Genomic DNA, 23,609 nt, shown 5'->3' with positions numbered 1-23,609 from the left:
CCCTCCATTCCCTGTCTCTCTGACCGCAGTACCACCTCTGTGGCCAAGTCATTAATGTGAACCGCTGGTAAATGAACCTTTCTGGTTTGTCTTAAAGCCGGATACCAACAGTCAGTGTTCAGTTAGCAGTGAAGATATCGAAAAAAGCTTCAAAACAAACCCTTGTGGCTCCATTTCTTTTACTACTTCCAAATTCAGCTACAAGATAGACTTTGCAGGTATGTTTTTTTCCCTAATAGATGTGTGTTTTTAGTATATTGATATGGTAAAATCTAGAGCTCTGAAGGTCAGGATTAGTTGATATATTTGCAAACAGTGAAGTATATCTTTTTTGTTATATACAAAAATACCTCTATAAAAATTCAAGTTTTAAAATCTTGAGCAACGTTACCTTTTATAAAAAGTGTGTTTATATGGTTGTGTATATTAATGTATGTGAAGATTGTCGTATATATTAAGTGCCTTTCATACTTCTAAGGAACACAAAACACTATATCAGTTGTTTTATTCATCATCCCATCGCTCTTTTGAAATAGGTAAGAACATTTTTACATTTTTTTTGAGACGTCTCGCTTTGTCACCCATGCTGGTGTGCAGTGGCGCGATCTCAGCTCATTGCAACCTCCGCCTCCCGGGTTCAAGCAAGTCTCTGCCTCAGCCTCCTGAGTAGCTGGGATTACAGACACCCGACCCCACATCCGGCTAACTTTTTTGTATTTTTAGTAGAGACAGTGTTTCATCATGTTGACCAGGCTGGTCTTGAACTCCTGACCTCCTGATCCACCCACCTCACCTCCCAAAGTGCTGGGATTACAGGCGTGAGCCACCTTGCTTGGCCAGAACTTTTTTACTTTAAGGATCAAACAGATGTCAAGTGAGAAAGTCATAGGTAGTTGGCAGTAGTTTCAAGAACAAGTTTTAGCTGAATGACCTTTCTCTTGATGTCTTTGTCAGAAAACGATTTCTTTAATGGACATTGCCTTCTGTCATTTTCGTATTTATTTGGCTCTTCCACAGATTAGCCAGATAATCTGGAAATCAGTCCCACTTTGGATTTCATCTGTGATATATGGGCATGTTTTGGGGTATGAAAACATGAAAAACCTGATGAACTGAGCTCCTCAAGTTTCAAGCTGTTAGTTTCAGCTATTTATTGCTTAGAGGCAAACACGACCTGGATGGGAGGCTTTCTTAATAAAAGAACATTTTGTTTGCTACACAGCTTAGTCCTTTAGCTGCTCTCTGTCAATTCCTGTGAGTAGTGTCTTTATGACAGTGTTTGTAGTGTATTGTGGCTGGGTAGGGTGGGGAGACATTAGGAAATCCCCTGGGATGAGCCAAGGCCCAGAAACAGTGAAGGGGATTTGTCCAGTAAGTGATTGATGGAACCAAATATGTAATAATTGTTATCCCACCAAAGTTGTTTGTCTTGTTTTTTTTTTTTTTTTTAATTATCAAGAGTTAAAAACCGTGAGATCCTTACTTGTGACAAGCCGTAATTTTTTAATGCCATTAGGCAAATAAGCAGGATTTAAGAGGCCCTGACATTTGTCCCTCTGCCGCAGTCGAGGCAGAAGGTGTCTGGTAGGCATTTTTAGTCATGTGTACAGGTATTTTTGAGGGAGAACTGAAACCGAATGACATGCACAGACAGCAGACCTCATGTAGAGCATGAAATGTATCAAAGCATTTGGTAGATAATTTAGCAAGCCACGTGTTTCTGAAAGAATATTTGTTAGTATACTACACTTTTTGGAAACTTGCTCTCAGAAAATAGAGTTTATTAAAAATATCATTATTAAGGAACAGGAGTTACATATACTAATAACTTGAGTTCCCCAACCCTCTATGTAATGATCCTGTTTCAAAGGCGTGGGTATTAGCATTTCACATGTACTCTTTGCAGATTTCAGCTCCAACCATTCTGCCCCTAGCCAACTCAGGTTTTCTCCATAAAAATGGTAAAAAGTAAACTCAAAATGAGATGGTCCAAGAAGGTGGCATCACAGGTCTTGCTCCACATGCTGAGATGATCTTGCTTTTTCCCTGAACAGTGGTTAAATCCAGTATGTGTAGAGTAACACGGAAAGGACAGAACACACTTTATACTAGCCTTGGTCTGGGTGGGTAAACCTAATCATTTTGAAATGGAATGATGTCATTTAGATGAGGTAAACTGGCTTGAATCTTACATTAAGAATCACTACTTAACTTTGAGGAATGAAGAAATGGACCTGGTAAATATTGCCATGACTGAGGCATGGATGAAAGAAGAAAAGGATACCTTTAAGTAATTAGTCTCTTATCACTAGAATCTTTTTATGTAAGTTTGTACTGGGTCTAGCCAGGTTTTCTATTTTTTAGGTTTAGTTATATAATTAAGGAGAAATCAGGAAATGTAGAAATTTTTGAAATTCTGTGAGTTGTACAAGTTTTATAATCATTTCCAAAATTTTTAGAGAGATGGAAGTACATTTTTCTACTTAATAAACCAACCACATTTAATACTGTAATTTCTCTCTTTCTAGTACTCTTAGCTTTCCTAAGTTTAGAACTCTCCTAGTTTAGTGTCTGTTTAACCTAAATGTGATACAGAAGGGGAATAGACCGTGCATACTGAGCAGTGGATGAAATTAGCATCTTTATGTATGAGCTTAGATCAAGCAATGAAGCTGTGCTTCCTTGAATAGCACCTTCACAACATGATCCATAGCGCTATGGTAAAGTACCCATAATATACTATGCTGGCCAGCTCCTCCCAAAGCTCCTTGATTCCTGATCATCACGTAGCGTGGCTATTAATCTTCATGACACTTTATACTACAGTGTGTTTTTTATGACTTATCTAATATCTTGTCTTTGTATACAGAAATGAAGCAAATGAATCTCACCACTGGAAAGCAGCGCTTAATAAAAAGAGCCCCCTTTTCTATCAGTGCTTTCAGGTATGGTAAAGAGAATAGGGGTGGAAAGAGTGGGTTTTTTTTTTTTCTTGCTATTGGACAGAAAAACAAATAGACTGAAAATATTTTGGTAGGCCATTTAATAATACTGATCTTTTAATCAAATTTTGGGCCGGGCGTGGTAGCTCATGCCTGCAATCCCAGCACTTTGGGAGGCCAAGGTGGGTGGATCATGAGGTCAGGAGATTGAGACCATCCTGGCTAACATGGGGAAATCCCGTGTCTACTGAAAATATGAAAACATTAGCCAGGCATGGTGGCAGGCACCTGTAGTCCCAGCTACTCGGGAGGCTGAGGCAGGAGAATGGTGTGAACCCGGGAGGCGGAGCTTGCAGTGAACCGAGATTGCACCACTGCACTCCAGCCTGGGCGGCAGAGCGAGACTCCATCTCAAAAAAAAAAAAATTAATTAAAATAAATAAATAAATATCAAATCTCTCATTTGTTGACAAAATAGCAACATTATTATTTACTCTAAGTGCTTCCTTTCATGTTATCCTTTTCCTTTCTTCTTGTATATTTACATTTTTTAATTCTTTAGAACAGTTTACATGGTAGTTACAAAATGCCTTGTGGTCTCTGCTCTGAACTCATAAAATAACTCACTGAGGTAAGTTTAAATTGTTAACTTGGAAATACTCTCTCAGAGACATATAATTATTGGGGCTGTAAGAACCAGGTAATTGTTCACTTTGTTTCCACCTCCGTTGATCTCCGTTGGTCAACTCCTAGAAGTAATTTCAAATTTGTAGCGACTAAGGGAGACCTAAGGAAGGTGGTAGAACAGTGGACAACAGTATTGCTTTCTGTTCCCTGGAACTTGGTTACAAATTTTCTTTTTTGCTTGCTCTGGCCATAAGAAGTCTGAAAAAGGATGTATAAATGTCAGAAGACAATAAATATTTATTATTCATGTGAATGGACTTGAAGGAAAAAATCTTAAAGCATGTCTCCTATTTTCTAAAATGACTCTTCAAGCATGTATTGAAATTCTTTTTGTTCAAATAATTTAAAATGAAACTGAAAAAAAGGTAGCGTGTTAATTAAAAGAAATATTTTAAGTTTCTGTCAGTTTGTTTCTCGACTTTTGTTTTTATTTTAGCATTTATTTTGGTTTTATTTTAGCATCATGATTTAAAAGTTATTCCAAGTACTTATGTAATGAATGCTTTTGTACTTCTGTGGAATATAGAGAATAGTATTTCCTTACTAGCTACGTCATATCCACATTTTTTAGTACAAATAATAAAAGAATTACTTATCTTCAGAAAGTAGTTAATCTGGGAGAAAAATGAAAAATGAGACATAATAATGGAAGATGTTATTGTAATTGTACATTGTATCTGCTGTGCTTTGGTGGAGGCAAGAAGCACTGTGATGGGATCGAACACTTTGTTGTTTTGTCACAGACGGTACAAAGTGTAGAACAAACACAGGACAAGGAGAGAATTAAGCAGAATAGAGGACAATAAGCAAGATAATAATAAAAGGAGAGGACTATTTAGGTAAGATACAGTAGGGTGTTGAAGGTCAGTAGGTGCTGATATGGAAATATTTATTTACTGTGGGACTCCATTGAGCATTTATTACATGCAAGGTAAGTAATACATGCTTCCTATTGGCAAGGAGTTATTTAAGGCTGTTGACTACATAAAAACTAAAAACATTCTTTTGGTCGTAGCTAAAAGATACTTTAGGCCAAGTATGTTTTAGGCATTTTTTTTCTCACAAAAAATTGGGAAAATATTTTTATTCATTCTTGTAGTTGAAGGGGTATTCTCCATATTATATGAAGTACTTTTAGGACTCTCTAAATAGGAGATCAACATGGGCAAATAATTTGAACAGTTCATACAACCTCACTTATAATAAGAGAAAAACAAATTAATACCAGACTGATTTTTACTATGATTTTTTGACTAAAATTCAAAAGTTTGATCACACACCTTTTTGGAGTGGTTGCGGGAAAATAGGCAATTTCTGTATTTCTGGTGAGAATGTCAGTAGGTACGTTCAAAGACAGCATTTGGTTGGTATCTGTTAAAATTATTTAAAAATGCATTCTTTGACTCAGAAATTCTATTTCAAATATATTATTTTACAGATAGACAAGTGGACATGTAACATGGCAGATGAACAAATGTGTTCCTGCAGCTTTTTTTTTTTTTTTTTTGAGATGGAGTCTCACTCTGTTGCCCAGGCTAGAGTGCAGTGGTGCCATCTCGGCTCACTGCAACCTCCGCCTCCCGGGTTCAAGTGATTCTCCTGTCTCAGCCGCCCAAGTAGCTGAGATTACAGCCACACACCACCATGCCCAGCTACTTTTTTGTATTTTAGTAGAGACGGGGTTTCACTGTGTTGCCCAGGCTAGTCTCGAACCCGTAAGCTCAGGCAATCCATCTGCCTTGGCCTCCCAAAATGTTGGGATTACAGGCGTGAGCCACTGCGCCTGGCCAGCATTCTTAATACAGTAGCAAAAAGTTGGAGACAAGCTAAATATTATTATGGTATGTCCATATGGTGGAATTCTGTGCATCTGTAAAATAGAATGCATTCATTCATTCATCTGGTACTTATTGAGTGTGTACTATGTACCAGGCTCTGTTGTAAGCACTAGGAATAATGATACTCTCTATGTACTGTTATAGAAAGATCTCTAAGAATCTATGAAGTAAAAAACAAAAACACAGGTGCAATAAATGTATGCTTTATGCTACCATCTGTGTGAGCAAAAAGCTTGGCTTACATTAACCTAAAGAAGCTCTGGAAGAATACCCGAGACTAAAATAATAATTACCAGGAGATGGGGCAAAAAGTGAGACTTGGACGTAGCAGGGACTGTAGCGGGAGGAAAACTTCTCACAGTATATTTCTTTATACATACTAATTTTTAAACCACATATTTGATTTTTTTCATTAAAATAAGTTTGAAAAAAGTAAACTAAAGATCAGTTTGAAATTTATTAATTTCTTCAGTAACATCCAATCACTGGAGGCGATTGGTGTGTCATTTTCAGCCTTTTGCTGTTAAATCCCTCAACATCACTGTGTTTTTCTGTATTCACATCCGGTGGCTTGAACATGTTTCATAGTTTTTAAGATTTGCTGACTGACTGTGCTAATAATAATAACCCTTAAAGTTAGTGGGCTGTTGGAGAGAATAGTGGGCAATTAACAGAGAAAGGTTTAGATTTGAGTTAGATCTTGGAGAACATTGAATGAATGGTTGAGGAGTTTTGATTTTATTCAATAGGCAATATAAGCACGAGTTTCAGCCTTTAGTTTTCATCAGGAGCTTGATTTTATTTTTAATTTCTTTGCCTAAAATCTTCACATTTTAAAGAAATTTTGGAAATTTCAAAAAAAGACAACTAAGCAACCGGTTTTGAAATTTTTATGATATATAGGGTTGTATATTTTCCATCGAAAGTTCACTATTCAACATCTAAAAAGTAGCACACATAGACATTCAATAATTTTTTAATAAAGAAACCAAAGGCTATATTTAATTGCATGTGTCACAATACCCTGAAAATGAAAATTAAGCTTTGAAGAAAAGGCTAAATTCTTGACAGTAATTATAATCAGCTTCTGATATTTTGTTTTGTCTTTTGCTGTTTTAAGTTACATCTGTGAAAACGAGGCCATCCCTATGCCACCACACTGGGAGAATGTGAATACTCAAGTACCATATCAGGTAAGAGCAGAATTGACTGAATATACCATGAAAGAAACTGGAAAGGACCGCAATAAATCTCTGCAAATTTATTTTTCCAGCTTATTCCTCTGCACAATCAAACACATGAATATAATGAAGTTGCTAATCTCTTTGGGAAAACGATGGATCGCAACCGAATTAAAAGAATTCAGAGAATTCAAAACCTAGATTTGTGGGAATTCTTTTGCAGGTGAGATGATTTCTAATCTGAACCTTCTCCTTACCGCTAAGTCTTTTATGGTTAAAACATAAATATTGAATTGTGTTAATTTTCAGTGGTGTAGACACGCTGCTTTTCTCTTGCCATATTTTGACCTGGTCTCAGGGCTCTTCTTCAGCATTCTCAGGGAGTGAAAGAGTTGGTCTGTAAACTTTGCTTGTAACATTGCAATGTGAGAAGCTCCTTCCTTTCAAGGTTTAGAACTATGCATCTTGGCTGAAATCAGCATTACAGAGGAGTGTCGGAGCTGTTTAGCTTTGTTGATAGGACTTCCTTGGCTCAGCTTTTTATTAGAAGTCTCTGCAAACACTGTTTTGTTTTTAACAGTCATACGATCTTGCCAGTAGTCTTTTGCCTGTTTTATTTTAAAGAACACTTTAAAACATACCTTCAAATTTCTTGCTTAGCCTAAAGTTTACTTTGTAGATTTAAAATCTCAATTCCTTACTAGATTTAAGTTGGAAATGACCCATTGGGTGACTCAGTGTTCACTTAACCGAAAATAAAGTCTGTTACAGAAAACTTAAAGCTATTAAAGGTATTATCCAAATTAGCCTCTTCTGCTGTATTTTTTTATGACATGTAAAAAATTAAAGTAAGTGGTTCTCTGAAATATTTTCAGTTAACATTTGTGGATGAGATTTGATTTCTAATAATTTTAAGTATATAAGCTGACTTTTAACTTTTTATTCAGAGAAATTGCAAATAAACACAAAAGTAGAATCTAATATAATGAACTTCATGTATCATCCTGATTCAACATCTATCAAGATTTACCGCACATAAACTGTCTCCTTTTTTGTTATTATTGTTGTTGCTAAAGTATTTGAAAGCAAATCCCAGACCATAACTCATTTCATTTCTATATACCTGAGAATTAGGCTGATTTTGTTTGGTAATGATACATAGAATTCTTTCTTGGTTCTGACTGACTAGTTAATATGGCCTGCGTACATTTCCGGTTTTATTCTCATAATAGTTTATGGTAAATAAGGGGCTTTCAGCTTGTGTTCTTTATAGTCTCGGGTCTATTGGCCAAACCAGCTTTTATTTCTGACAATAACTGAGGTTAACTGGGTTTATAAAGTTTAATTTAGTTCTTGTTTAGATGATTCTTTTATAGAGGAAGACAGAAGCCTCTGCCTTCTTTGACTTTGTTCTCTCAGTGAATAAAGTAAGTTTTTCTAAAATAGTCTGATGAAAATTTAATTCATTATTCTTCATCAGCCCTCTGAATTGGAGATCAAATTGGTCTCCTTCATAACTTGAGTTCCCAATTAAATCATAGTGGTAAAAATGTACCAGTAATTCCCCAGAACATTTTGTACTAAGAATTTCACTGGAAACAGTTTTACTCTGGTGATGCCTTTCATGGTTTTATGTAATGTCAGCCTGTAGAAATCTGTGATGGTAAGTGAACCTGCCACCTGCCACGACAGTACAAAATGCTGAGTCTCATTATAATGGCAGCCTGTCATTTTGACATCATCCTGAAGAACTAAAATAACTTGGTCTGTCTCACTGTCACGTAACCTATGACTCACCATGTAGGTAGTCAGGCCCACATGAGTCCATCCAGCAATAGTTTTCACATTGCCTAGGCCTCTCTTACTTCCCCCACTTCTTCTAACAACAATGTCTTAGTACCTACTTTATGACAAGCACTGTTCTGGGCACTTGGGATAAAACGGTACAGAGAACCATAGCTTGGAGAGCCAGACCATTGTAACACAGAGACGCGGGGTCAGCTCAGGGCATCATGGCAGCACAAAGGGAGGGGTCCGTCCATCTTCGCCAGCAAGAGCAGGGGATGTGGAGTGGAGTGGGGAGAATTAGGGAGCCCCAGACACCAGTTGATAGGAGAAGGGCATCTCGGGCATTGGGGCAGTAAGAGCCCAAGTCTGGATATAAGAGGGAGCACAGAAAATTGAAACAGCTTCAGATTGAACAGAAATTAGGTAGAATGGTATCAAGAGGCAGAGCCTGCAGGAGTTTGTAGTAGCACCGCTGGGGTGGTTGTGTGATCGTCTTTAGTAGCCTTAGTTGAGTTGGATCGAACCAGAGTGGAAGTTAGAGAGTTAGCAGGGGCTAGACCATGTGGGGCCTTATAAGCTAAACTAAGAGGTTTGGATTTTTTCCTGGGACAGTAGAATGCCATTGTAGAACTTTAAGTAAGAGAGTGATGCATCTGATTTGCATTTTAGAAAAATAATTAGGCTGTGCAGTGGAGAAGGGGTTTAAAGCAGTGGTTCTCAACTGGGAGTGATTTTACCTGCTGGGGGACATTTGGTAATGACTGGCGTAATTTTTGATTGTTAATGTGGCAGGGTGGGGGTGCTACTGGCATCTGCTGGATAGAAGCCAGGATGCTAAACATCCTACAGTGCATGACACAACAAAGACGAAGCCTTCCACAACAAAGAAGTGTCAAACACAAAATCTCCGTAATTTAAAGGGATCACAGTTCGAAGCAGAGAGACCAATTTAGGAAATTGTTTCAGTAATTAGACTGAGACGCGTTGGGTTGCCTGACCCAAAGTGGTATCTGCTCTGTTGGAGCAAAGAAGACAGTTTTGAGGTATTAAGGTTATAGAATGATAGGGCTTGGTGCCTCACTTACTGTTTGCGATGGGGTGAATAAGGGAGATGAGAAGGATAACTCCCAAGATTTTGGCTTGTTTGTGTTACTTGACTAAGGGAGTATCAGTAAGAACAACTTTAGGGATGATGGAAAGGGAGTAGTAGTCGATATACGGCAGTTGACATGTGGGTCAGGAGTTCAGAAGAGTGGTATAGACTAGAGACAGGTTTTGGAGTTGTTAGAAAATGTGGGGTAATAGAAGCTATAGGAATGAAGAAGATGACTAGGGAGCATATGTACGTTAAGAAAAGAAGAGGGCCAAGGATGTGGGGTAATAGAAGCTACAGGAATGAAGAAGATGACTGGGGAGCATGTGTACGTTAAGTAAAGAAGAGGGCCAAGGATGTGGGGTAAAAGAAGCTACAGGAATGAAGAAGATGACTAGGGAGCATGTGTACGTTAAGTAAAGAAGAGGGCCAAGGATGTGGGGTAATAGAAGCTACAGGAATGAAGAAGATGACTAGGGAGCATATGTACGTTAAGTAAAGAAGAGGGCCAAGGATGTGGGGTAATAGAAGCTACAGGAATGAAGAAGATGACTGGGGAGCATGTGTACGTTAAGTAAAGAAGAGGGCCAAGGATGTGGGGTAAAAGAAGCTACAGGAATGAAGAAGATGACTAGGGAGCATATGTACGTTAAGTAAAGAAGAGGGCCAAGGATGTGGGGTAATAGAAGCTACAGGAATGAAGATGACTAGGGAGCATATGTACGTTAAGTAAAGAAGAGGGCCAAGGATGTGGGGTAATAGAAGCTACAGGAATGAAGAAGATGACTAGGGAGCGTATGTACGTTAAGAAAAGAAGAGGGCCAAGGGTCCAAGTCTGAAAGGGATGCACAGAGGAAGAGAGAACCCAGGGAGGGAACTGACAACCACAGAAAGTGGGAGAAACCAATAGACGATGTAGTCACAGAAGCTGGAGGGAGACTGTGGTTTACACAGGTAGGTGCCATCTGTGCGATTACATACTGAAAAGATGCTAAGTAGGATAAATCTGAAAAGTTCCTTTGCATTTTTCAATAAGGCGGCCATTGGTAACCTAGAGGAAAGCAATGTTGGTAGACATCCTAGTGTGTATACAGCAAATGTTGACAGCTTTTTCAAGAAGTTTGGCAGTGAGGAGGGTGAGAGATATGAGAAGACAGATAATGTGGGGTTATTGTTATGTTTTTGAAATTTAATCATGGGAGAGAACTGAACATTGTAATTGGAAAGGACCGATGGAGAAGGAAAATTTTAAAGACTCTTAGAGAAAGAGTGGAAGGGCAGTTGATGGATTCCAGCTCCTGAAGAAGTGTGATGAGATGAAATTCTGAGAACATATGTCAGAAAGGAGATAGAGAAGCGTGGTCCAGTTATGTTTACAGATAAGTCCAGGTAGGGGATGAAAAGAGGAGTTAGGTTAATGAGTTCCTTCCTGATACCTTCCATTTCTTTTGTGAGGGAAGAAGGGAGGTCACCTACGGAGAATAAAGTGTTCGGGAGGTGTTGATAAGAGGAAAAGGAACGGGGAAAGAGGAGATTTGAAATGGCCACTGTGGATAATGGGGTAGAACGAGCTATCTTGGGAGCCATAGGATTTCTGTCAGCATTGAGGGCTTAGCTAAAGTATGTGAATTTATGGGGCAACCCATGTTGTGTAATGTACTTCAGAGTACAAATGGAAGGGCAGGTAGTGGAGATGGTTGGGTTGATCCACAGCTGGGAAGCATAAGGCAGCAAGGACATAAGAGCATCTTATTAATAATGTGAATTTAGATCAGAGATTCTCAAACCTAGTTGCAGGTCAGAATCGCCAGTGGAATTTGCTAGCAAGTAGAGACTTCTGTCACTCGTCACAGATCTACTGCATCAGAACCTCTGGGTTCTGACATTTTTACCTTAAAACAATTATATAAGTGGTTCTGATGTTCGGCAGGGTGAAGTGTGTTCTAAATCTAGGTAGACTTACTTTAATCCAGAGCATGGACATATTCTTGCTGCAGTGCAGAGCATGTGGCATACACACTTTAGCCAGTTTGGCACTCTAGTCCCTAAGAGGTGGATCATTTTGAGACACTTTGAGAAGTGGGTGTGACAGTACTTTCAGTAAGTTCAGGAATGATTGTGGATCTGGGCAAAGGTGGGCAGGGTTGTGAAGAACTTAGTGTAGTTCTGTGACTTTCCTTGCAGATGTAACTAAAGTTCATGAGGCCCTAGAATTTGACTTTAGCCCTTCTGGAACACCAAGGTCATAGTCTGAATGTCCACATTTCATGGCTGCCTTAGTAGTGGGAGTAGTGGGCACTAGAACAGACTGTGCCGTGGGGATACAAAGCTTTAACCACCACGCCCCTGCTCTGTGCCTTCAACGGGTGTATACGCACCATCTAATCTAGGAAGTAAGCATTGTTTTCCATGCCTGCCTATACCCCTACTCCATGCCCTTTAACCCACAGTTTATTTATAATATCTAAGAGAAACTCCAGCGAATTTTCAAACCGAGATTCACTCGAATTTGTACCTGAAAAGTAGTGATAAATGAATTTTTTTTTTTTTTTTTTTTTTTTGAGACAGAGTCTCTCTCTGTCCCCCAGGCTGGAGTCCAGTGGCACGATCTTGGCTCACTGCAAGCTCCGCCTCCCAGGTTCACGCCATTCTCCTGCCTCACCCTCCGGAGTGGCTGGGACTACAGGTGCCCTCCATCACACCTGCCTAATTTTTTTGTATTTTTGGTAGAGACGGGGTTTCACCGTGTTAGCTAGGATGGTCTCTATCTCCTGACTTCGTGATCCACCTGCCTTGGCTTCTGAAAGTGCTGGGATTACAGGATGAGCCGCCGTGCCTGCCCTTTTTTTTGAGATGGACTCTTGCTCTGTTCCCGTGGCTGCAGTGCAGTGGCACAATCTTGGCTCATTACAACCTGCGCCTCCCGGATTCAAGTGATTCTCCTGCCTCAGCCTCCGAGTAGCTGGGATTACAGGTGTGTACCACCACACCCAGCTAATTTTTGTATTTTTTAGTAGAGACAGAATTTCCTTAGAGTGGATTCTAGTCATTACAGATCATGAAGCACAACACTGACAAGTTTGACATTACAGACCATGAAGCCTGGCATTGTGTATGATATTAATGTTTCTTTGAAAAACCCAGCATGGATTCACTAATGCCGGACTAATGGGATTACCACAGTGGTAGATGGATAGGCCCCTTAGATAGTCTAGCTTGGCTTCTCACTTTTTAGTTGTTGAGAAAGTTTTTTTTCATGAAGACAAGATGGAGAAATATGTGCTGGTTGATATTTCAAAGAGGAAAACTAGTAGCCAAAAAGTCTCATGCAGAAGAGTAACTCGAATGGCATGCATGCTTTCTTCTTGGGTCCTTCAAAATTTTTATCAGAAACTTGGATGAAAATGCAGAGGGCTTGCTTATCACACTTGTGAAAGATTCAAAACTAGAAGGGGTAGCTTATTTGTTGAGTGAGTGAATCAGCAGTCAGAAAGACCTTGGAAGGTTGAAACAGTGGGTCAAAACAAGTATCTTTTTTTTTATTATTAAAATTTTTTTTCCTTTGTTTTTATAAAGGGAACAAATGCACATTGTTTAAAAAAAGTGAGAACATAAAGTTCTAAAAAAGGAAGTTGGTATAATTCTTAGTGAAAGCAGGCTGACTTTTTGTAAAGTAAACATTTGCTAAATGCACAACCTTCTAAGGTCATGCTTAATGGTCTGAAAAGACTATCACAAATAGATCAAAGCATGTACATTTAAATTTTGATACATACTGCCAAATGACTCTTGAGAAAGACCATATGCATTTTCATTTCTGTCTCCATTTAAATGCAAGTATCCATTCCCGAACATACTCATCAAGCTCCATATCATTTATAGAACTCAGTCTGTGATACGGATATTTTACTGTTATTTAATTTTTACTTTTTAAATTACTGTGTCAAGTAAAACTTAACTGAAATAAATCTATTACATTCAGTTTATAAATCAGTTGTACAAATTTAGCAAGCTAAGAGAGGTCTGGTTTGAAAAAGTCTGGGAGTTTGAACTGACTACACAGTCAATCATGGTGATTATGGTGCAGTTCACTGCCCTGGTACCAAAATGCATTCAGTGGTGTCGGTGCAGTCAGTGCTGTCTGATGATATCTGGACTGTTTCTATTTCATACCAACATTTATAAACTAGAAAGTATGCAGCAGATTCTTGTTAACTAAAGACTGTTGGGATAAAGAAAGACCTAGAAGCTATGCTGTGTCAGGAGTAGTTGAAGGAATGGTATATATTTAACCAAGAAAAGAAAGCCTAAGTAGGTGTTCATAGTTATTTTTGGATATTTGCAATGTTGTTTTGTGTAAGAGTGATTTGAATTGTTAGTGTTCATAAGAGAATAATAAAGACCAATCAGGAGAAGTAACGGAAGGCAGATGTTGGTGTGGCGTTGGGATGGATGTACTTTCCAACTATTACAGCTGATCACAAATAGACGGTGCTGTTTTGCAAAGTGAGCAGTTGATGGATTGAAGCAGGCATGAAATAGCTATCAGAAGTCGGGGGAGGGGATTCTTTTTCATTTTTAAAATATGATTTTTAGTTTCAAGAATGAAAATGCAGCGAATAGTTTACAGACTCCCATGTATCTACCTATCAGATTTAACATTTTGATACTTGTCACATTTCCTTCCTCTTCACACAGATACAGGTGAAGTGTTTACTCCATCCCTGTCCTACTCTCCTTCTTTCCTCCTGAGATTGGTATGGTGCCTTATTGTTTGTATTTTGTATTTTTTACTACCTGTGTATGTATACCTACATAATACACGGTATTATTTTGACTTCTCTATCTCTTTTTGCAAGATTCTTTTTACATTAAATATTATTTTTCAAGATTTACTATGTTAATGCACATAAATCTACTTCATTACTTTTGACTTTTATATATAAATATATGACTATATATTCATTTCTCTGTGAAATAATTTTAGGCTGTTTTCAGTTTTTGTTTTCTGTTATAATCAGTCCTACATTAAATATGCTTTTATGTATTCGGATAGATTTATCCTTGGGAAGAGGATTAAACTGGATGGCTTAATGTCCCTCCCAACCCTATGGTGCAAAATTTAGTCAACTGAACCAACATTTTCTAGTTTCTGAGGATAAAAAGCATATGACATGGTCCCTGCTCAAGGAATTCACTGTCTAAAGCCTCTGCGAATGTTGTAGTACTTGTTTGTTGTCTCAGTTTTAGGCATCTATAAAGCTTTACTGGTTTAGACAATCAATTACCTTTACGAAGTTGGGGCATATCATGGGATAACTATAGTTTTTGGCATAATTTTCAACCATAAGTTTCAGTGTTAACTAATACTTTTTGATGAGACGATTTATGTGTCCAAGAACGTTTGAAATTATTTCTTTTCTAGACTTGCTTTGTCCACTTAGTATTTATATTATTTTCTGTTTTACCCTTTCTGTTGAACCTTGCTCATTAAGATGAACAAATGCTACTTATGGTATATTTCTGTGTGCTTTTGTGTCTGTGTATATTGTGTTTTTAGGAAAAAGGCTCAGCTCAAGAAAAAAAGAGGTGTGCCTCAGATTAATGAACAAATGCTATTTCATGGTACCAGCAGTGAATTTGTAGAAGCAATCTGCATTCATAACTTTGATTGGAGAATAAATGGTATACATGGTGCTGTCTTTGGAAAAGGTAATTATCAGAACTCCAGGTCCAGTTTGAGTCCTAGGAGTTTCCTCTTTTTAGAGGAATATAAATACAAATATAAATTGCTTTATGGCAAATATATAGAGAATGAGAAAACAAATGGATTATAATTGCATTGTGTACCAAAATAGGTACTAGTGTTTTTGTTTTGTTTGGTTTTTAAGAAAATGATAGGTAAGAATATTAGTGAGCAATAAGGAATAGTGGAGGAAAACGTCACATTATTTGTAATGTTGTGAAAATCCAGGTTTTTCAATTTATGTCTGGTACTCAAGCAAATTAAGGAGAGAGGTGAGGGAAAAGGAACGGGATGTACATTTCATTTTCTGGTCCTTACTTTGTACCTTACCTCCAGCAAGAGAACTGACTACTATTTAGGATCAGGATATGCTACATTTTGAAAATGTAAATTAATTTTAAAAATAACTACTAAAAAGGCCATTCCACTTATTTAACTGTAAGGAGGTCAAGGTGTTACATAAATCCCATCAGTGTTAGGTAAATATGAGACTTTGCAATTCATTTCCCCATATTTTTAGAGTAAGAATGCCCTTAATGATGTCTATCTCTTGTGATGCCAACCATTCCAGAAGAGTTGGCTGCTTTGTTGAGTTTTCATGTGCAGGCAGTGAGCCAGTAAAATCATTTTTGTTTTGGAATGCTCAGATATGAATGGCATTATACTCTCTCAGAAATCTTTTCATGGATATGGGATTCTATTGTTTCCAGAAATATTATTGAATTGTTATCCCGCATCATAGAAATATGGTTTCTTGGGGTTTAAAAGAATCCCTGTAGGCCATCGGTTTCCACTGTGCTCTCCAGAGCTTTGCTGGATGCTGACAAGGGAGCAGGGTGAGGAAGTGGTGGAAGGAAACAGAAACAGGAGGGAGGGCCAAGCAGTAAAACTCAGGGCCGGGCATGGTGGCTCACGCTTGTAATCCCAGCACTTGGGGAGGCCGAGGCAGGTGGATCACCTGAGGTCGAGAGTTCAAGATTAGCCTGGCCAACATGGTGAAACCCTGTCTCTACTAAAAAAACATAAAAATTAGTTGGGCGTGGTGGCGGGCGCCTGTAATCCCAGCTACTCAGGAGGCTGAGGGAGGAGAATCGCTTGAACCTGGGAGGTGGAGGTTGCAGTGAGCCAAGATCACACCACTGCTCTCCAGCTTGGGAGACAGAGCAAGACTCCATCTCAAAAAAACAGAACAAAACAAAACTCAGGTCCAGCCACACTTTTAATCATTGAACCAATTTTATCAGTTTTATTAATTGGTTTCTTTGTAAGATTTATTTTAAAAGAATTCTGGTAGCTATATTTTGGTGGGGGCAGGGGATGGTGTTGGTGGTGAGGGCTGGTATATACCAGCAAATCTATTCCTATGGTAGTCTATACCACAGCTGTCCATAACAGATGGATTTCTCTTCTTCTCTTAAAGATCTGTGAATGAGGAAATTCCACATCTACTTTTATTATACAATTCTATGCATCTATTCTCCTGACAAAATGTTTTTGCTTGTTTTTAATATATTCTTCGGAGTAATCTTGGCTTTTCTTGGTCCTCTTTGTTTAAGGAACCTATTTTGCTAGAGATGCTGCTTATTCCAGTCGTTTCTGCAAAGATGACATAAAGCATGGAAACACATTCCAAATTCATGGTGTCAGCTTGCAACAGCGGCATCTGTTTAGAACATATAAATCTATGTTTCTTGCTCGAGTGCTAATTGGAGATTACATAAACGGAGACTCCAAATACATGCGACCTCCTTCCAAAGACGGGAGCTATGTGAATTTATATGACAGCTGTGTGGATGATACCTGGAACCCAAAGATCTTTGTGGTTTTTGATGCCAACCAAATCTATCCTGAGTACTTGATAGACTTTCATTGATTTCACTTCCAAATCTCAGTGGTCAAGGAAGCTTTATTCTTTTTTGCAGGAAGATTTGCTCTTCAGTCATCTAGCCACTAAATGTTAATTATCTGATACTTTTGAAACAGATATGAAAAACAAGTGGCCTCCATATAAAAAGACATACTGACTTTAAGGTTGGTTTTTGTTGTTTTGTTTTTGCTTGTTTCTTGTAGTCTTGTTTGTTAAAAATTGATATCATTGATGTTTTAATACGTAGGGGTGAAAGATACCATTCAAAATGGAATCAGCTGAGTCTCAACTAATGTGGTCATTGAGATCTTTAAGGTTTACATGTGTGTTATCAGGATAAATGATTTTAGTTCAAATGGACTTATTCGTATAAATGTTGAAAAAAATATATAGACATAAATGTGTCCCTTTAGAGGAATTGATCCTTTGTAAATTGAATTCAGGTAGTAGTATCATCCACCAATCCATTTGTTACTTTGTTGGTCTTCTGAAGGGGGAATTTGAAACTCTGAAACAATCTGAGCACCTTGAGAGAAATCAGAAGCAAGGCAATTATTTGCAGTGCTGTCATTACAAGTCAGAAGCAGAAAATCAAGGTAGAGTGTCCTGCTTTCCAGTTGCCTTAGGATAGCAGACTGCAGCCTCAGACTTGCTCCTGTCATTCTCCTCTATCTCCTACATCTGAATTGATCATTGCTGCAAAATATCATTAGCCTACACTTCATCCATCAGGGTTCTTGGATTCTTAGACCACGACTTGCTGTGCAAGGTGTTTATTGCATCTTCAAAGTGAAACTTTAAATTATTATTCAAACATTTATTTTCCTTTTGTTTTCAAAAGAATCCCTACAGTGATCACTTCTAAGATTTTATTTTACCTTCCCCTCTGCAGCACACACAGCTATTCAACAATGATTTCTAAAATTAATATTTCAAATTTATATCTCTCCATTTTGAAACATTATAGAAAGCATGGGATGCTTGAGGCAAATCTGGTTTCTCCTTTGAAGTAGCTATTGACAGCCTACTCTCTTGAAAAGTTAGATATAATTCTTAATCATGTTTAGTGGAAATTTGTTTACCTGTTCCATCTGTTTTGCTGTTCCATTGTAAGGAAGATGAGAAGTGTTGGGACAGCTTCCTTCCCCTAAAGATATTCTAGCAGAGGCGAGACAGCAGTTTGGCAGGCATGTTGTATAGGAGTTAAGTACCAGATGGGGAATTGTCCATGTGATGGTTAAGAGCCTCTCACATTGATTTTCTTTCTTTTCTCCTCTTCTCTCCTCTTCCTCTCCTCTCCCTCTCCTCTTCCTCTCCTCTTCCTCTTCTTTTCCTCTTCTCTTCTCCTTTTCTCCTTTTCTCTTCTTTTCCCCTTCTCTTCCCCTTCTCTTCCTCTCTCCTCTCCTCTGTTTCCCTCCCTCCTTCCCTTCCTTCCCTCCCTCCCTCCTTCCCCTTCTCTTCCTCTTCTCTTCCTCTTCCCTTCCTCTTCCCTTTCTCTTCTCTTCTCCTTTTCTCTTCTCCTTTTCTCTTCTTTTCCCCTTGTCTTCCCCTTCTCTTCCTCTGTCCTCTCCTCTGTTTCCCTCCCTCCTTCCCTTCCTTCCCTCCCTCCCTCCCTCCTTCCTTTTTCTTTTTTTTTTTTTTCTTTTTTTGGTAGAGTCTTGCTCTGTTGCCCAGGCTGCAGTGCAGTGGTGCAATCTCAGCTCACTGCAACCCCCACCTCCCGAGTTCAAGCAATTCTCCTGCCTCAGCTTCCCCAGTTACTGGTACTACAGGTGCATACCACCATGCCCAGCTAATTTTTGTATTTTTAGTAGAGACGGGGTTTTGTCAATATTGGCCAGGCTGATCTCGAACTCCTGACCTCAGGTGATCCGCCTGCCTCAGCCTCCCAAAGTGCTGAGATTACAGGCATGAGCCACTGTGCCCGGCCTGATTCTCTATGATTCTACCTTTAAAAGACAGCACATGTACCAAGCCTTTTTCAGAAAGCTTTTCGCTTAACTCTTTCTAATACTGAATTTTCTCTCTATTATCCTTACCCATTTCTGGCTGACAATTAGTGAACACAATTTAACTTCTTAAAAAAATACCGGTGTCTATGCTTATATTGCTCACTTAAATCATTTGAATTACAAAGGCATCTACAAATAATAAAAGTAAAGAGTGTAGACAGATTAGGGATCGTAATTCTTCAAGTGCCATCCATCCCAGATTTCCATTATAGCCCAGCATGTGTGTAGTTGTGCAGTGGGAGGTAAGTAGTACCCAGGACATTGCATGTACAATACTTTGAAACAAAGTGGCAACAGAGATTTCCTGACTCAGGTATGTAACCCAACTGCTGGTTTAGATGAAGTGCTGAGAATATTTAGAAAAAGCACTTTAAAAAGCATCCAGAGATTATCATGAAAATAGTTGGAGGCAAAGTCACTAGGCTGGCTTGTGAGAGGCAGCACACCATGGCTGTAAACCCGTTCACAAAAAACTATGTTAGAGACATTAGGAATTCAGGTTTTGAAAATCTTTTTTTCTATTTATTTGTTATTTACATACCAAAAAACCACATTAAAATAGTCCTCCCTTCAACATGGCTATCTTTTTTCAAGTTTTGTATGCATACCTCTCTCAGCACTTAAATGGAATAACTGTTGCAGCATTTGGGGGTTGTTTTTCTTTTAGACATTTGCAGATCTTATCTCCGGGTGACTGGGGGCCCAGAGTTAAGTATTTGTTAGGCAATCTCTGCGAACTTTGACCTTACCTAGTTGGCTTATATGAAATATGTAGAATGCGCTGCAGCAGCCATTGTAAGAAAGTACTGTACTGGTTTTTTGGGGCTTGTTGTTGTTGTTTGGTCTGAGAATGTACTGCCAACCCATCTTTTATAAGAGAGAACTGATTTTGATACATATTTTAAAATATGATAGTATAGAGTTAATGGATGTTAAAATTTTATTTCTTTGTTTTGGTAAGTAGATTAAATTGAGAATCATATGATCAGTACATTTGAGAATTATATGACCAGTATATAATAATACTGGCCATAACCATTTGCCATCTTTTCCTGTTATCATCACATAGAGTGGGTGGGAAGAATGAATAGAAATCACTCTAAAATAATGATAAATGGTTTTTAAAACTCTATATTGAATACATTCCAGCTGAAAATGACTCTTCTTTTTCACTTTGGTGATATCAGCCTCAGGGTAAAAAAAAAAAATGTGTTTATAAAAAACAGTTTCATAAATCTTTTAGTTATAAACAGGAAAGTTTTATATTAGTGTGTCATTTCATTTCTAGACTGTTGATGGTGATGATGATAAAGAATTTGGAGCCAATTTTGATATATGAATGTATTGCTTTTACATGTAATGATTAAAGCTCTCCATTAGCAGTTCTTGGTTGTCTGTGTATATCATGTATTTGTTTCTGTGATTTATGTATCTCATCTCCACCTTGTATTATTTAAACCTAAGTTTTCACCTCAATCTTAGTGGATCCAAGGAGTTTGTTGCCTGTAACTCATATGTACCCCACTTGCAGATGGGGAAAGTCTCTTGTTCTTAGTTTGAATCATCATGAGCAATAGCTAATCAAATGGGAATCATTAGAAATAGCTGATCTATGGGAAAAATTGTTTACTGTGTGCTATTATTGAAAAAAAAAATTCCCCAAACAGGCCAAGAGTTGGCATCTGCAGCGTTTTTTATTCTTGGTGTGCTCCGCTGGCCCAGAGGAGCAGCTCTGTAGGGTGTGTCTACTTTCACCCAAGGAGTATCCTTCCTACAGTCCATCTAACCTCCAGCCACTCGCACTGTGTCTGCAATCATTCCTGTTGAAGTGAGTTAAACATTCTGTTGAACCTTTGGCAAGCAAGGATGGCATCAAAGGCTATCCTCATGTTCGAACTGAGAGAAACGAGGGGCAGAATGATGGACTCATTGTGATAAAAATTCAATTGAGCTTTGATTGTTGATCTAGAAGTGCTACATCCTTACAAATTCTGTTCTGTAGCCATTCGAGTATTTGTGATTATCTCCCAAATTGCTAGGAATAACATGAGAAACAATCTTACGGTGATCCTACTTGTGTAGCCTCCAGATTTTCCACTCTGCTTAAGGATTATTTGTTTATTTTCAAATATTTTCTTTTGCTTAAAACAAAGAGACAGTCAATTTCTAGATGAATTTATATACTCTGTACTTGTAAAAGAGATAAAAGGTAATGAAAAGTAGCAAGGAAAGAGAAAACAAAACCCTCGTCAAGAATTAGTTTTGGTTAGAAACTTAAAGTGATTTTAGTTATTTTTATCCCTTTGCACTCTGCAGGAAGAGTTTTGGTGATACGAGATAGTCTGCCACACTTTCTTATGAATCATTTCATGATGTTACTTGGGGCAACACAGATGGAAGAAATGAACATTTCAAAGAACTATGAAATACATAATTATTTGCAGGCTGCTTGATTAGTGTGAGTAATATATGCAGGGAGAGGTGAGCCCTAAATATCCAAGAGAGAAGTTGAAAGTTGATCTTTTATCTTTCACTTTTTAGCAGTGGTAGTTTACTTCTCATGTTTTCAGAAACTAGGATGGAAGGTGGTTTGGGAACTCATGTTTCTTTCCTCCTGTCTCCTTCCTATATTGAGCTCTGCTTGATCCATCCCAGGTAAAAGGATATCTCAGTTATTTCTAAACCCAAACAATAAATTCCTCGTAAATGATCTGAGTCTCCTGCTGTAAAATTATGTAATCCATTTTCTCAGCTTTAATTGCTTGGCTTTCGTTTCTCAGCACTACAGGCCAAGAAGCTGGCTATTAGAATTCTCTCACTGTGTGGCTGTGTATCTAAGAATTTAGCACTGTCTTACTTATTTTTAGGTGACTTTTCATAAGATTGGAATATAGGTTTTATGCCAAAGACATTTGTGTCTTCTGCAGCGTCTTAGCATTGCTGGAGCCTCTACCAAGAGGTGATACGGTGAGCTGATTCTGACTCTGTGGCTTATGCTGACTTCATGATTGTAAACCAGCTTAAGGAGAGTCACCATCCAGAATTTAATTAAATCATCTTTGCAATATTGATTATACATCCAGACTGCACTTGTGTTTTCCTGTTCCTTTTTAAAAATACCTTTTCCTGAAGGGCTCATTACGCTTTAATGTCTCCTAGATAACATGTGGAAGCTGTAGGCATTATAAGCCCATGGTTGATGAACAGTCTCAGAGAATCAGCGTGCAAGCTCATTTCCTCCACTTTATTCCTTAAGAAGAAGATCAAGCCTCAACTTGGGAGCCAGCGGATCTGAATTTTATTCCTGGCTTTGCTGTTTGATTCAGTGTGACCTTGGATAACTCACCAGAGAGGGAAGGTTCACTTTTCAGAAGGTGAAGTTTATGAAAGACCAATCAGACTCTCGTTGAAAGAAAAAGACCTGATGGAGCACAGCTAGATTTCTCTAGGCAACATCTGACGTGACTGAAGATGATTTTTGAGTTTGGGTCAGGAAAATACAGTAGCAGGGATCATGATGCATTGAGAAGAAGCAAGGGCTTGCAGTAGGAAGGAAAAAGAATGAACCTGGTTGTCCCTGAAACTCTGCCCCTAATTAGTTTCCCCACTCCCCTTCTAGTTCACAACTCTGAATTCTTGTGGCGTGCCAGGGACTGAACAAGTCAGTCATGGCCTCTGCTCTCATGGGACTTGAAGTCTAGCAGGGAAGACATAATGAACTATAATGACAAGAATGATGAGGTTTCCTGAAGGGGAAGTTCAGGCCACTGTGAGGCTCTGACAGAGGGATTTCACCTGTCCTCGGGAGTTATGGAAGGCTTTCCTGGGGAGTGACATTTGAATGTAAAGATAGAAAGATAAGTAGATGTTAATTGAGGGAAGGAAGATTTTATATCCCCCAGCCACACCCATCTGTGCCATATCAGGCTTTGGAGAGATGAGAAAAACCAGGTATGGGTAGAAGCAACGTTGGAACTTTGTTTTTATCACTAAAACAAAGATGGCAGAATCAAAGCCATTTAAATTATGTTGCCCCAAACCCCTGCACCTGGTCCTGGAACCAGCCTTATGGGAACCAGGACCCAGCAGTAAGAGGCATGTGGAGAAGGGATTGTGAAGATTTTATACAGTTTAAGGGAATCAAGAAGCTTGTTGGGTAAAGGAGTTCCTTCTTGGCCCCCATGCCTTTGCTTATGCCTTTCTGCCTCACCCTAGAACACACACTCATATTCCTCCCTCTTGAAAACTCTATTTGAAGCATGGGCTCTGGAGTCAGATGTCCAGGGTGATTCCTGGCGTCGGCGTTTACCACCTGTTTCACTTGAGCAGGTTGCTTAAGCTCTCTGTGCTGCTGTTTCCTCATCTATAAAATGATGATGATAATAGTGTCTACCCTAGAAGGCTGTTGTGAGAACTGGATGAAGTAATGCTTGCAAAGTGTTTGGGATGATGCCC

At 38.6% G+C, this 23,609-nt stretch overlaps 1 protein-coding gene across 13 annotated transcripts in view; it reads left to right on the top strand.

Moving 5' to 3' along the window:
* Positions 1–23,609, top strand: part of PARP11 (poly(ADP-ribose) polymerase family member 11) — a 131,976-nt gene that overhangs the window by 34,429 nt on the left and 73,938 nt on the right. For 4 of the 13 annotated variants that reach the window (XM_005569848.4, XM_015430261.3, XM_015430263.3 and 1 more), the window contains 6 exons: positions 98–218; positions 2,870–2,945; positions 6,588–6,660; positions 6,741–6,871; positions 15,090–15,241; positions 16,832–20,539. In XM_005569848.4, coding sequence (XP_005569905.1) covers positions 98–218; positions 2,870–2,945; positions 6,588–6,660; positions 6,741–6,871; positions 15,090–15,241; positions 16,832–17,148 — 870 coding nt within the window. In that variant the 3' untranslated portion in view covers positions 17,149–20,539. Of the gene's footprint in view, positions 1–97; positions 219–2,869; positions 2,946–6,587; positions 6,661–6,740; positions 6,872–15,089; positions 15,242–16,831; positions 20,540–22,313; positions 23,106–23,609 lie in introns of those variants that run through there. The other 9 variants (XM_015430265.3, XM_015430264.3, XM_045364558.2 and 6 more) reach the window with 4 other exon arrangements.

Source organism: Macaca fascicularis, chromosome 11, assembly GCF_037993035.2.
Source record: "Macaca fascicularis isolate 582-1 chromosome 11, T2T-MFA8v1.1".
NCBI lineage: Eukaryota > Metazoa > Chordata > Mammalia > Primates > Cercopithecidae > Macaca > Macaca fascicularis.
This window is presented reverse-complemented; position numbering and strand designations above follow the sequence as displayed.